Source organism: Ammodytes marinus (genome assembly GCF_949987685.1).
Source record: "Ammodytes marinus genome assembly, chromosome: 6".
Taxonomy (NCBI): Eukaryota; Metazoa; Chordata; class Actinopteri; order Uranoscopiformes; family Ammodytidae; genus Ammodytes; species Ammodytes marinus.
Window position 1 is genome coordinate 5,150,360 of NC_137235.1, and position 12,841 is coordinate 5,163,200.

The 12,841-nt window shown below is 38.9% G+C and overlaps 1 protein-coding gene across 2 annotated transcripts in view; it reads right to left on the reverse strand.

The window, feature by feature from the left end:
• Positions 1-12,841, reverse strand: part of inpp4b (inositol polyphosphate-4-phosphatase type II B) — a 99,112-nt gene that overhangs the window by 41,658 nt on the left and 44,613 nt on the right. For both annotated transcript variants that reach the window (XM_080028675.1, XM_080028676.1), the window contains exons 6-7: positions 9,828-9,958; positions 3,011-3,115 (exon numbers count right to left, since the gene is read on the reverse strand). In XM_080028675.1, coding sequence (XP_079884801.1) covers positions 3,011-3,115; positions 9,828-9,958 — 236 coding nt within the window. The remainder of the gene's footprint in view (positions 1-3,010; positions 3,116-9,827; positions 9,959-12,841) is intronic.

Sequence of the window (12,841 nt, forward strand, 5' to 3'; positions counted from 1 at the left end):
AAAAGAGGCATGTCATTATTCTGCACTGGGGCCGGTATAAATGTTATAGGCGGCATATTTCAGGTAGATTTATACGGTGTCTGTATCCATCTATTACTTGGCGTCCCCCTCACCGGCAGCTACGTTTCGGGTTATTTTCCACTAGCGTCGGTCCCGTGTTGAACCAGAGAGGACGGCCCAATGTCACAGTGCTTCATTCCAATTTGCACGCCGACGTCAAAAGTAAATAAACACTTCACAGGCGGCTAGGCGGGCACAGAGGTGCTTACAACAGGCCTTGTTTTGAATGAGTAATGGATGAGGCTCTCAATTAAATCAGGGAAAAAAAAGGTGTTCTGCAGGTGAATAGGGATTTATAAGGGTGAATATTTTGGTTTGGGTTGAGTGCCAGGTCAGCTAACGAACACCACTGGGACAGCAACAGTGTAAATACACCCCAATCATTAAAAAAAACACAGCTTGAAATATAGTTGAAAATACAAAATTAATGACACACAACACAGAACCAAAGGGGTGCCACAGAGACCTGAATTACAGCTAACAGGCTAACTAACGTCCCTTTACAAAACCTCATTAGACCAATAGTGGTTTGTTGTGGGGACTTCGCTGCTACCCCTCTGCTTTCCACATTAATTATTATCCCTGTGCCCTGGCCATGAGGCTCTGAGGCTGCCACACGTTTGTGCCCTGAGAGTTTTCAGATGTCCAAGTTCCCTTAATTGGTTTTCCCCACAGCAGTAGTATACTTACATAGAACGGCGAGTTTTCAAAATGCCTTGTGCTTGATTTGCCCGCGCTTCCTTCCAATGCTCTCAATAAATCAAATCAACAACTGAACACGCTGTTTAAGCACTGACGAGGACAGTTGCCTTCTCAAAGCACAAATTGATTGTGACAGGGATGGATGAGTGTGCTTATAATTCAACTTAACCCATTCCGCAATCCTGTTTTGTCCAAAAGTGACAAAAACATCCATTTTACTTTACCCACATTCGTGGCGAACACTGCCTTTGCCTCCATCTTTGCCAAATTGAGCTTTTTAGGCTAAGGAATATTTAGCAGTTGTCATTTTGGAAGCAGAAGACACAGCCAGCCGTCACCAGCAAAACAAATGAATAGTGTTTTCAGCTCAAAGCGTCTCTTTCTCCCGCTGATTTTCTTTTCTTGCTGGATGACAAATACACAAAATGAAAATGAATGGTTTGGCGTCGTTGAGTGGATTGCATAGCCGAGCTCAATGGAAGGCATTACTTCAGAAAATCTAAATGGAAAAATAAGGCAAATGACTACAATTGGAAACTGAGAGGAACAGGCTCCAGTGCATACTGTGCTTGACTGATTGCAATCATTTATACAATGTTTTTCCTTCTTAAGTCCGACGGAAATGTACAATGTAATAGTCATTCACTATCAAACATGGTTATTACAGTAAATCAAAACCATAAGGTAGACTGATATTCAGACTGAAGGGACATTTTCTTTTTCAAACTTTAAAATGTTTCGCCAAACAATTCATATCATTTTTTTGCCTTTATTGGAAAAATTACTGTTAAGTTACTAAATATGGCGTCATCCACCACTGCCCCAAGTCTTTCCACAATATCAAGTGATGAGGTTAAGATGTATTTAGTTATTTATTCTATAATACTTCGTCTTCAAGTGCATTTTCTGTCGGACACCCACTATATATAATAAATGTGTAAAGCCACAAAGTTTGTCCGTTATGTGCTACTCTAGAAACATGGGGCGTGGCATTCTAAGGTCATTTTTATTTTATTTCTACTTTCAAGCGATCATACACTAATAAGCACATACTTATTGATATTATATTCCATTTCTACCAAGTCTGACAAATGCCAATAGATGCTACACACTGAACCTTTGCGTTAACTACAGGTATTCCAGTTTCTTCTTTAGTATTCATAGTACAGTGTACACATACAGACACATCGGCTAAAGCAGCGCTGCCTGGAATCCAGTCAAGGTGTGAATTGGGCCCACAGAGGGTAATTATCAGAGTGTCTATCAATCAATTGACAAACTCCTCTGCGGGGCGTTTTTATCTGATTTCTCCCATTTTCTTTTTCTTGACAGAGAGAAAGACAGTTATTTTACTCATTGTGTGTCAACTCTGAGACTGTCGCTGGAAAGAACTACCGTTTATGTCAAGGTTTGTCTGTCTTGGACTCCATCCATCAATCATCCCAGTGTATAGTTGAGCCCACTCCCAGGTATAGTGAGGCAGCAGCAGTTATGTCGCGCTAATACATTGAGACAGTTCCAGGGCAATGACAGGCTCTGCCAGATTGAGAGCAGCCGGGGAGGAGGCTGGCCTAGTCTTTCTCTATGGGGGAAACAAAAACTCAAAAGGGCTTTAATTAGTGTTTTGTCTATCTTTCTCAGGCCAAGGTAATTATAACCTTTCTGCCCTGGTGGTGACCTAGACCCAACCCTGTCTCGATCCACAGAGTATCTCTGACAGATGGACAAGTCGGCCATAGAAAGACAATAATTGGTGAGATTTACAGCAGCTTATCAGAATGTGTGTTATATGAAATCACCTGTCCACAGAACCTGATTTTTCTGTTCTAAAGTTTCAGGAAAAGCAGATATTGACCTATGTAAGTATGTTTGTAAAAGTTTTTAGAACAGCCTTAAAAGCGATAGCGCGTAACTTCTGTCACCCCACAAACAGTCAGCCATTTACATGATGTAAAAGTGTTGGATTTTGTTACTTCTGCTGTACGTCCAGGTTTTTTATTTGCAGTAGAATCAACAACTGAAACATTTCTTGGGCGCCTCTTAGGATTTTTCTGAGCTCCTGCACCAATGTTGGTGAGAGACACCAGTTTGTAAACGCTGCCATACTGAGAAAGTTTTGTGGAGCTGATAGGCTTAATCAAATTTTGTGTCGAGTCGTTTGGCGACGGCTTGAATACAACCAACTTTCATTAACATTTTAAGTTACGCACTATAGCTTTAACACTAGTCTAAAGCAGAAGTGTCTTACCTGTTTTTCTGGGGCACGTCACCCTCATCCTCTGGGTGTGCAAGTTTATGGGGATGAACTCCAGAGATTTCTGCGCTTTGCAGCAGCTCGGCTTGAAGGAACGACCTAAAAATTAAACAGAGAAAAAGTACATGTCATATTGTTATATAAAACATAAGTGAGTTAGTGGAGATTTCAAAGATGTAAATCATCATTACGAATAGCCTTTACGGTCCACTACGGCTATACTGTGATCGTTCCAACATGACTGCTTTATACGTGCTATCCTCTTTATTACCTTGTTTATGTGCCGAGAGGGACACAGAGACACATTAGCAAACATTAGACGATACATTTGGATTGATGTTCAAATGTTCTCTTTGATTTTCCAATGAAACGAAAAAACTCTTCTGCAATCGAGTGACTTCAGATCTACTTAATTAACAACTGAGTGACAAGAGGGAAAACGTAGCAACAAATTAAAATCCATTTGAATTAGAGCTCGTGGAAGGAGCGGCAGGACAGATTGTATTATACATTGTTAGTGTAGGTGTGGGGGTTTTTCAAAACATCATTTGCCTCAATATTCAAAATAAAACGGTGGTAAAGAATGTATGAAACCTTACGACTATTTTCATCCAGACTGTTTCCAGTGAGTTGAGTCACGTAATAAGTACGCTTTCAGAATACCCAAAAACAAAGTAACCAAATAGTCAAATGAATAAAACCCAATTCACACAGCTATTATATTTTCCACCCAAAAAAACATAATTAGAATGTCACCAATTACACATGCCCTACTAGCATTCAAAACCGTACAGCTACAAATAATTATTTGCATGACAATGGGTTATGATTAAAACGATGTTCGACCTCCTGAACCGTTGCGATTTGAAATGCCCATGAAAGATAATTTAACACACATCCACGTATTTCAGATAGAGAATGTTTCAATTAACAGGCATATAAACTTTTTTTTTGATGCCATCCTCTAATGTGCAGTGTAATCCTTTAAACACAGGATTTTATGCCCCTTACAGTCGGCGCTTTGCTCAAAACGTCCAATTAAAATTTTCAGCAAAACAATGCTCTCTGTGTGTGTGTGTGGCTATTGGGCCTTTAGTTAAATAAAAGAAATCTGACAATACATGTTTGCTGTTCAAATCTACAATACAGTATGTAAATAGGGTTGATGAGCCTCTTTGAGATGAAGTTATGGTTTTGTTTTGCCAGTGGAGGCAAGTAACTTCAAACAGCTTCAGAAGACCAAAAAGAGACACAAAAACATATTTCATGTCACAAAGTTTCATGCTGTAGTTTGGCACCAAAACTTTTAATGAAATCCTCTTTTAAGACACTTGACTTTGAATTCGCTATCTGAAGGCATTTTAAGTTTGAGTTACAAAGCCAGTAGAAGCTGATCTAGTGAAGGTTACATGCAGAAGTGATAGAGGACAATGATGTTAATCGTTAAATGCAAATCACTGCCATGGAAGAGTGCAAATATGCAAATGCATGTGTTTGAGTGGCTCCTGTTAATTTTTTACTATAAGTGAAGCATTTTTATACATCACAGCCCTATTAGCCTATCAGATGGCCAGCTAAGCACCGCATAGACCGTTACATTCGCATGTGTCTTATTAATGTTAATATTTATACATGTACATATTATTTTTTTTTATCACAATATCCAAATCAAGCCATTTGTGTGACGTGTATTTGAGAAGGAACTAGCTCATAATCTATTTATTTTAATCGCAACACACTGACAAAGAATAACCATACCATTCCAGCTCTGTTATCTGATATGCAAAATAGCTCTGCTTTGTGTTTAGAAGAACTGAAAAAGTGGTACACTACATACACTACAGTGCTCAGTGCTGCAGAAGGTCTATGTTACCTGCCATGTATTGCTAACACAATTTAGCGGGTTGGCTAAACATAAAAGCGGATCCACTTCAACACCATAATGTTGAAACTAGCAAACCACTCAAGCTCAAATATGTTACCATGGAAATGGATAACACTTTATGGCGATGTGGCACGTTTTCACGCACTGAAAAAACAACCTAGATTTCTTCCAAAGGGGTTAACAGATTTGCTGATTCTAACCAACGTACAAATGTAAACAGATGCCATTTCTAACCGCTGAGTATACAATCTGTCGACTAAATATAACGAAGACCAAAACATAAGCTCCACGTGTTGGAAAGTGCCGTAAAAGAACAGATTTTCTTTGGCTTATGTTGAATTTATCAAGCAGATGCACCGGGGCTGAAGTCTCCCGTTTACGTTAGTGTTTGCAAGCCTCTCTCCTCATTGCAAATGCATTTAAAGGAGGATCAGAACTTTCAAAGGAGGAGACATGTTAACATTGGTTAATTACATACTCCACTGGATTTACTGAGCACACACTATGTGTGGGGGGGATTCTCCACCTCGGAAAAGGAGGTGTAGAACACAGCACAGATTTACGAGAGCCACTGAGAAGGTAGTAGTTAGAAAATAAATTTGCCTTAAAAATATGGTTTTGTATCTAAATTTTTTTAAAACACAGTTTGTCTGTTCTCTGCAACTGTAAACATGGCGTTCAAACATGGCGGTGCATAACACTCCTATGAAGATATAAAACCTCATTCTACTACTTTTATTTTCAAGCGATTATACACTTATTAAAACATACTTAGAAATATCAAATTCCATTTCTACAAAGTTTGTTATAAAAAATGCAAATTCCCTCTACACTCTTTACCTTTAAGACATTCTCTACTGTTTACGATGTCAATAATACAGTTTGAGTTTACTATGGATGTGTTATGTTCTGTATCACTAATTAGATATAGGGCCCAATATTATCATCATTTTATAAGTAATGTTTTGTCTAATAGTGTATTCCTGTGCTTAGCGATCTCATAGAGATCCAGCAGCCAACCCATCCATAGCTCCACACTACTACATCAACACATTCCCATGCCTGGAGAAGCTGTTTCCAAAGGCTGCCATTAACGTCAGAGCGTGGGCTGTCATCTCTGTTTGGCTGGCTCTCACTGTAGAGCTCTGGGGACCGGGCTAATCGAGCAAGTGACCGTTGTAGGTTAAATAAATTAGTCATATCAGATCCCCATCTGTTTGCCCAGGTGGGTTTGGCTTTGTGACAGAAGGGGCCGTGTGTGTGCCAGCAGCGATGACCAACATCTGTCCACTATCTGTGCTTTTAATCTTTCCCGACATTTCTTTGCTCTTTTCTGGTTCTCATGTGATCCCTCCAGAAGAGGAGCTACTGATATCCTATGCTTTTAGACCTGAAGTCAAGCCGAGAAGAAAAAGAAAAAAAAACTAAGATCACAAACTCCAGGCACAGTGGCTTCTAAGTGAAGTCAGTCAGATCAATGGATGTCTGTTTAAGCATGTTAAGGGTTTCATCTTCATGCTCCTTGGGCGCTGGTAGCACAGCAGGCCTTTTAAATCAATCCACGGTTAGATATGTTTGTAGACATAGAGGAGGATTGGACACATGCTGGGTGAGCACCGAGTTGGACCAGTGAGTCATGTCAGAATGTACAATTTAAAGCAATTTAAAAAAAAAAAACTTTCATCCAATTTTTGTCTTTTAACAATTTGGCTATTATATCCACCTGGCTTTTCTCTACTGTTCCTATTTTGTATTGCTGACTGTAGAAAACTGCAAAATGAAACATCTTCACCCAGAGGCAAAATACTGCAGAGACTACTGATCTAATGCAAATAAGATACGATCCTGCGCCTTAAAGTTATAGTGCACAACTTCTGTTGTCTCCTTGAGGGATTCTGAGGAATAACAACAACACTGTTGACACATCTACAAGAGGTAAGCCTTCGTTGATTGCGCATGGATTTTTTACCTTCTGCTGTACGTCCAGGATTTTTTCTTAGCAGTAGAATCAACAAATCAAACATTTTTCCGGAGCTTCTTGAGCTCCTGCGCCAGTGTCTGGGGGGCGACACCAGTTTGTTTTTCATTTCATTTTCTCATTTGAATGCTGCCATACTGAGAACTACATTGAGAGTTTTCTGGACCTGATTGGCTCAATCAACTTTGTGTCAACTCGTTTGGCGATGGCTCGAATGTGACTGATTTTCAAAATATGAAAAAGTTACGCACTATATAAAACTATAAATTAGTAGTTATCGCATAGATGAAGAGTGACCGGAGGAAAATCTCAGCAGTAGTGGAGATCCAAGAAACACTACCGCGCTAACAGAATCACATCTTGTGCCTTTGATTTGCCTGCTGCTAAACACTGAAAGTAGGGATGATTAATTTACGAATGGAATAGAGTTATTAGAAGCATTTGAAGTGTGCACTGAGGTCAGCTCATCATTAAAAATGGATCAAATGAAATCAGTGAGCGTCATGGGGACTCTTGACTCAAGCTCCCAGCGGACTGCTTTGCCTGCTGCTCTTCTGACTCCACTACCAGCTGTTTCTCCAGCAGATTTCCATATATATATATATTTGTCCTTTTTATACGAAAACAAAAACGAAATTTGCACCCAGACCACTGAATCTTCCTTTTGTGCATGAAAATCCCTATGACTCAGGGTTGACCTTAAATTACATGCGCTTTACAGTCAGCTAATGAATATAAATGCATCAGTAATCCTATTTAAGGACAAGCAGCAGCATTCAGAGCCAAAACCCAACTACTGTATTTTGAAAACAGAATAAAACATGTAGAAAATATTAACTCTACACAGCGGGGGGCATCTTTCAATCAATTTAGTTTGGCTATTTATAGACCTAACGCATCCTGACTACATTTAGTTCTTACATGATGATCGTTTTGAAAGCAACAACAAACAACGGCTCCTATTATGCAGCAGCACGGCGTTTTAAATCAGGACTGCTGATTTGATTCGATTAGATTTAATGCGGCTGTATTTATATTTATCGTTGTTGATGACTGTTTGTAGTAATATGGCACACTGGCAAATGGAAGACAATCTTGCACATTGCTAATTTGCACTCCTAATAGTTAATTTAGCTGTGTTTGTGGATTCATTGTGCTCCCATATTGACCTTGCTTGTTTTATGTTGCTAATTGTATTCTTGTATTTCTGTGTTGTATTATATGTTGTTCATGGTGGCAAACCACACTCAACCTACCTCCACTGCTTCTCTCTTTTTGCCTCTGCCTCAACTTTTTTTTGATGATATTACACACAAATAATTAATCTGTAGCAGTTTGCCCACCCAATTTGTTAAGCCATTTCTGCAATCCTATTAAGTGAGTGCATGCAGGGCTAGATTAGAGGGGTGAGTTGTCCTCCGAGTGTGGCAGCATCTGGGCCACACAAGGGCCTTGTCACAAACAATCACGACCAAGGCCACATTATCTATTCCCTCCCTCACGGCGAAGAGGCTCAGCCCCCATCAGCTACTATCAGCAACCAAACTACAGCGACAAACATCTCATTATGGGGATAAGAGAAAATCTGACTAAAATGAACCAGCAGCAATATTGTTCCCCTTAGCAAAGCAAAAAAATATGCAAAGCAAGAGATTATGGGATGAGTAAGACACATATCCTAAGTGACTGATCACTTTAGGAACTCTTCAATGTCTGTTTTTGTTGTTGCTATTCATTTCTTTTTTATTTGTAATAATTATAATGAGTTCAGTTGAGGACAGAGGCATATGATGACAGTACAACGGACATCTGTTGTTTTGTACAATAACCTTTGTCAGTGCTTTGAGGACTCGTGGATGCATATACAGAAGGGATTTTTTTATTTACAGTATATATACAGTATATATGCATATAAATATATATAAATATACAACAGTGTGTATTTACGCTGTTTGTGATGTGAGTATGCATAACCTACGTATTTCTTAATACATTTAAAAAAAAAACGTATTTGATGTTAGAAGCAAAGGAGAAAACAGCGCAATTACTTTCTGTGTTCACATAAAAGCTAACTGAGTGAATTCATATTATTATGTAAAATATTTTGCAAAAAGTGCACAACAAATATTTGCATACCAAGTAGAACAAACATTGAATATTTAGTAAACGAGATGCGGGGCTCATGTTTCTGTTTGCACTTGGCAGAGATTTGTATTCGTTTTCATGCAGACCGCAAACCTTTATTTGAACAAAAAACAGAAGGGGCCCATGCCATGGAAACCAACACAATTAAACGGCCCCTGATGAATCCGCTGTTGCTATGGGAACTATTTAACAGGAAGCAGTTAAATAGAACAACAAGATACTACTCTCATCTGTACCAAGGCTGATATATTTATTTCTTTACAAAAAAATAAATATTAACTATTCTTCTGAAAAGAGAGAGAAAGAGTTGGTTGAGTGATAAGGTATGCGGTGCCATCTGCAAACAATAGCCAGGCACTCTACTGTTTCCACACAACAGCAGTCACGATGTTGACTTCCAATCTTTCGGAGAGATGACAAAAAGCTTTCCGGTGCGACCAAGGACAAAAAAATGGAAAAAAAGGGACAATCGTATCCAAGCACCGACACTCGAGAAAGCTGTGAAACCAAAACCAAGGACACTCCAAAAAAGTTGGAAGTGTTTCATAACCAAGTGTGTTTGTAAAGATTTTGTGAAAAACACCAATTTACTGTACTTGTGGACACAGTTATGAATGTAAAATGTACAACCCCCCTCCCCATAGAGGCTCAGTCCTCCTCACAGCAGACCTGGAATATAACCCGGGTCGTTCTCTGCATGTCATTCCCCTCTCTACCCCATTTTATCTCTTTATCTGTCTAATTAAGCAAAATTGACAAAAAGTTATCTTTAAAAAGCCATGTAGCAGCAGGTGCAGTCTTACCAGTAATCTTGTCCAGGTCAGCCAGAGTGTCTTGATAGGAGCTGATGATTCCTCCGTATCGAGTCATCACTTCTTTTCTTAAGTTGTCCCAGTGTGGAGACAGCTCGCCCAGCTCTCTCAGGTCCTGCACCCTACAGAGAAACCACAGGACTATGAGGACATTGTAGCGTAAAGGGATATTATACACCTCATCAATGAAATCCAACACTTTTGATTTTTTTATGCCGTTTCTGCTCAGTTTCTGTGTTTTAAACGTACACATAAGATGTAAAATAATTAAAATCAAGGGGAGACACTATAGGTTAACACTTTAGTTATTTTGCTTCCTTAATAGTATAGGTCTTCTTTTATACTAGTATGAATGAAAAATGTCCAAAATGTAAAGTGTTTATTTCACTAAACTGTGTCTGTTTGTCTGTTTATTTCTATACTAGTCTACACAGGTATGTTCCTATACAACCATGTTTAATGGTCATCAGTCAACGCACACACACACACACACACACACACACACACACACACACACACACACACACACACACACACACACACACACACACACACACACACACACACACACACGTTCCAAAGCAGCCTGCACAGAGCCAGATAAACACATTTTTGAATCTCAGGCTTGTAGCTGGTTTCCACTTATGCATTATGCACTATCAAATTCCTCCCTTGCTTCTGCCATTCTTTTAGCATTACTTTAACAACACACTCTGCCACTGTCTACTAGTGTCACTGGGGCGATCGCTTGACCGCCTTTTATCCAGCTATGCCTGCAGCCTAGGGCCGAAATAATCTGTGCTCCTTATGTAGAAAATAAGTGTGTGTGTGTGTGTGTGTGTGTGTGTGTGTGTGTGTGTGTGTGTAGGGCGTATTTCCTACTAAGAATTACATCCTCTTTCATAGGCTCTTTAATTTACATGTGAAAGGCCACATCAGATGGACAGATATAACCCGCTCTCCAGCATCCATTGACAATTAAATTGCTGTGATATTATAGAAATTAGAGGTTGAAGGTGGTCCAATGTTGTCATAGGCATTGCTTTCATGATAACAAGCCCAATTTTCCGTGATTACGCCTCATACATTTTGTATACTGCATGTTCCTGAATGAAACGCTGCATGTATAAATGCTCGTTGGGTAGACGTATTGTTAAGACCGGGCATAATTGCTTGAATGCATAATGTAGTAGTTATTTCTTTGTTGTAGTTCGACTGCTACAACAAAGCGTTAAGCGCTGGAAACCCTCTCCACACTATTTCCTGGTTTCCTCCAGGTAAAGTAAGTTATTTTCAGAATACTTTGAAGTTTATCCAAAACACAGCAGAGCACAATAGAAGTTATTTTCTCCCCAACACAGCAGAGCACTTGATACATGTGGTAGAGAGAGAGAGAGAGAGAGAGAGAGATACAGAGAGACAGAGAGAGATAGAGAGAGGAAGAGACAGAGAGAGACAAAGTCAAATGAACAAATAGTCAAACCCATAATATTTTAAAGGGGTGGGTACAACCAAATTACAAAAAAACAAGCACTGGTTATTAACGATACAATTAAAGCCAATAATGTGTTTTTGTTCATTATAATTTGTGTGAACTGAAAATATTAAGACAAACCCCAGCATAGGAAATAGGCTACACAATCCACTAACTACATAAGCATACAGAAAACATTTGCAAATGACATGCAAAGATGCAGTTTTCTATCCATACTAAAAAACAACTGCAATTGCTGTATAGTGCAAATGGTAGCTCAGATCACATACAGTATGAGACATTTCCCTCATCCCTCGCCTCTTTCTAGTTTCTGACTACACTTGTAGCTGGGAACAACCTAAAGGCAAAGAGAGATGCCACATGCTGGGCAACTCTGCCGACGCGCTCTGCAGGTGGTTGTAACTAACGTATGCTTACGGCACATGCAGGGAGATAGACAGTACGCTTACAAAGAGAGTTTATTCCATGTTACCACAGGCAAAGGACGCTTTGAGAACAAAAATAATATATATATTTTTTATATGTCCCTGCCACCCCACATTTCTCCCCAGTTTCAATCAAATGCATTGTTTCCAGCATATACCCACTTCTGTTTAAGTGGCCCCTAATATCATACATGGTCAATTTTACCCATCATCAAAGGGCAATGTTCTCTAGTTCTCTGATGTATATGTTGCAAATGTGACATTATACTACTTCATTACATTTCTCCGGAAGAGATTGCAATCATTCATAATACTCCATATCCCCGGGCAATAACTCTCACACACTGCTATTTGAGAAACGTAGAATCAAACTGAACCACAATCTTCTGTTGTGTCGGTCTGGAGTGGAGGTCAGGGTGGATGATCCTGCTGTAAATAATAGATATAGGACTATATAATAACAGAGAGACATACTGTATTAGACGGCTAGACAACGGGTCGGTGGTATATCACCTCTTTAATCAGTGTGTTATTGTCTGAAAAGAGTAGAGGTGTGATTGAGGCAAGGTGTGATAACAGTAAGTGTAGGGTGTTTAACTATATGCAGATATAAAAAAGAGACACATGGTCCACAAAGTTTTTTAGTGTTCCATCTAACAGTTATATATAAGAGTTTTATACAAGTTGGAAAAGTTGGAACGGGAAAAATGCATTGTGAATGTACTGTTTAATATTGTACAATGGGATAAAATGATTTATAAGGTTTTAAGATATTTGGTTTAGTCATAATTATGTAAGTAAGTACATAAATAAAACATATTATATTATATTAAATTCTTAATGTTAAATCTAATAACTAAAATAACTAAAAGCATTTGGAATGATGCAGTAGATTAAGTGAGGGATTCTGCGTATTCCACTGAAGTACACTACTGCATAAAAAGAGAAGGGAGAAACGGAGGGAGGGAGGGATATCATTACAAAAGAATAAAAAACATCCATATAATAATAGATGGGAATTGATTTTTAGACAAACACTAGCTCACACATTTTTAGTCATTTATATGGACTAAAACATGATGCAG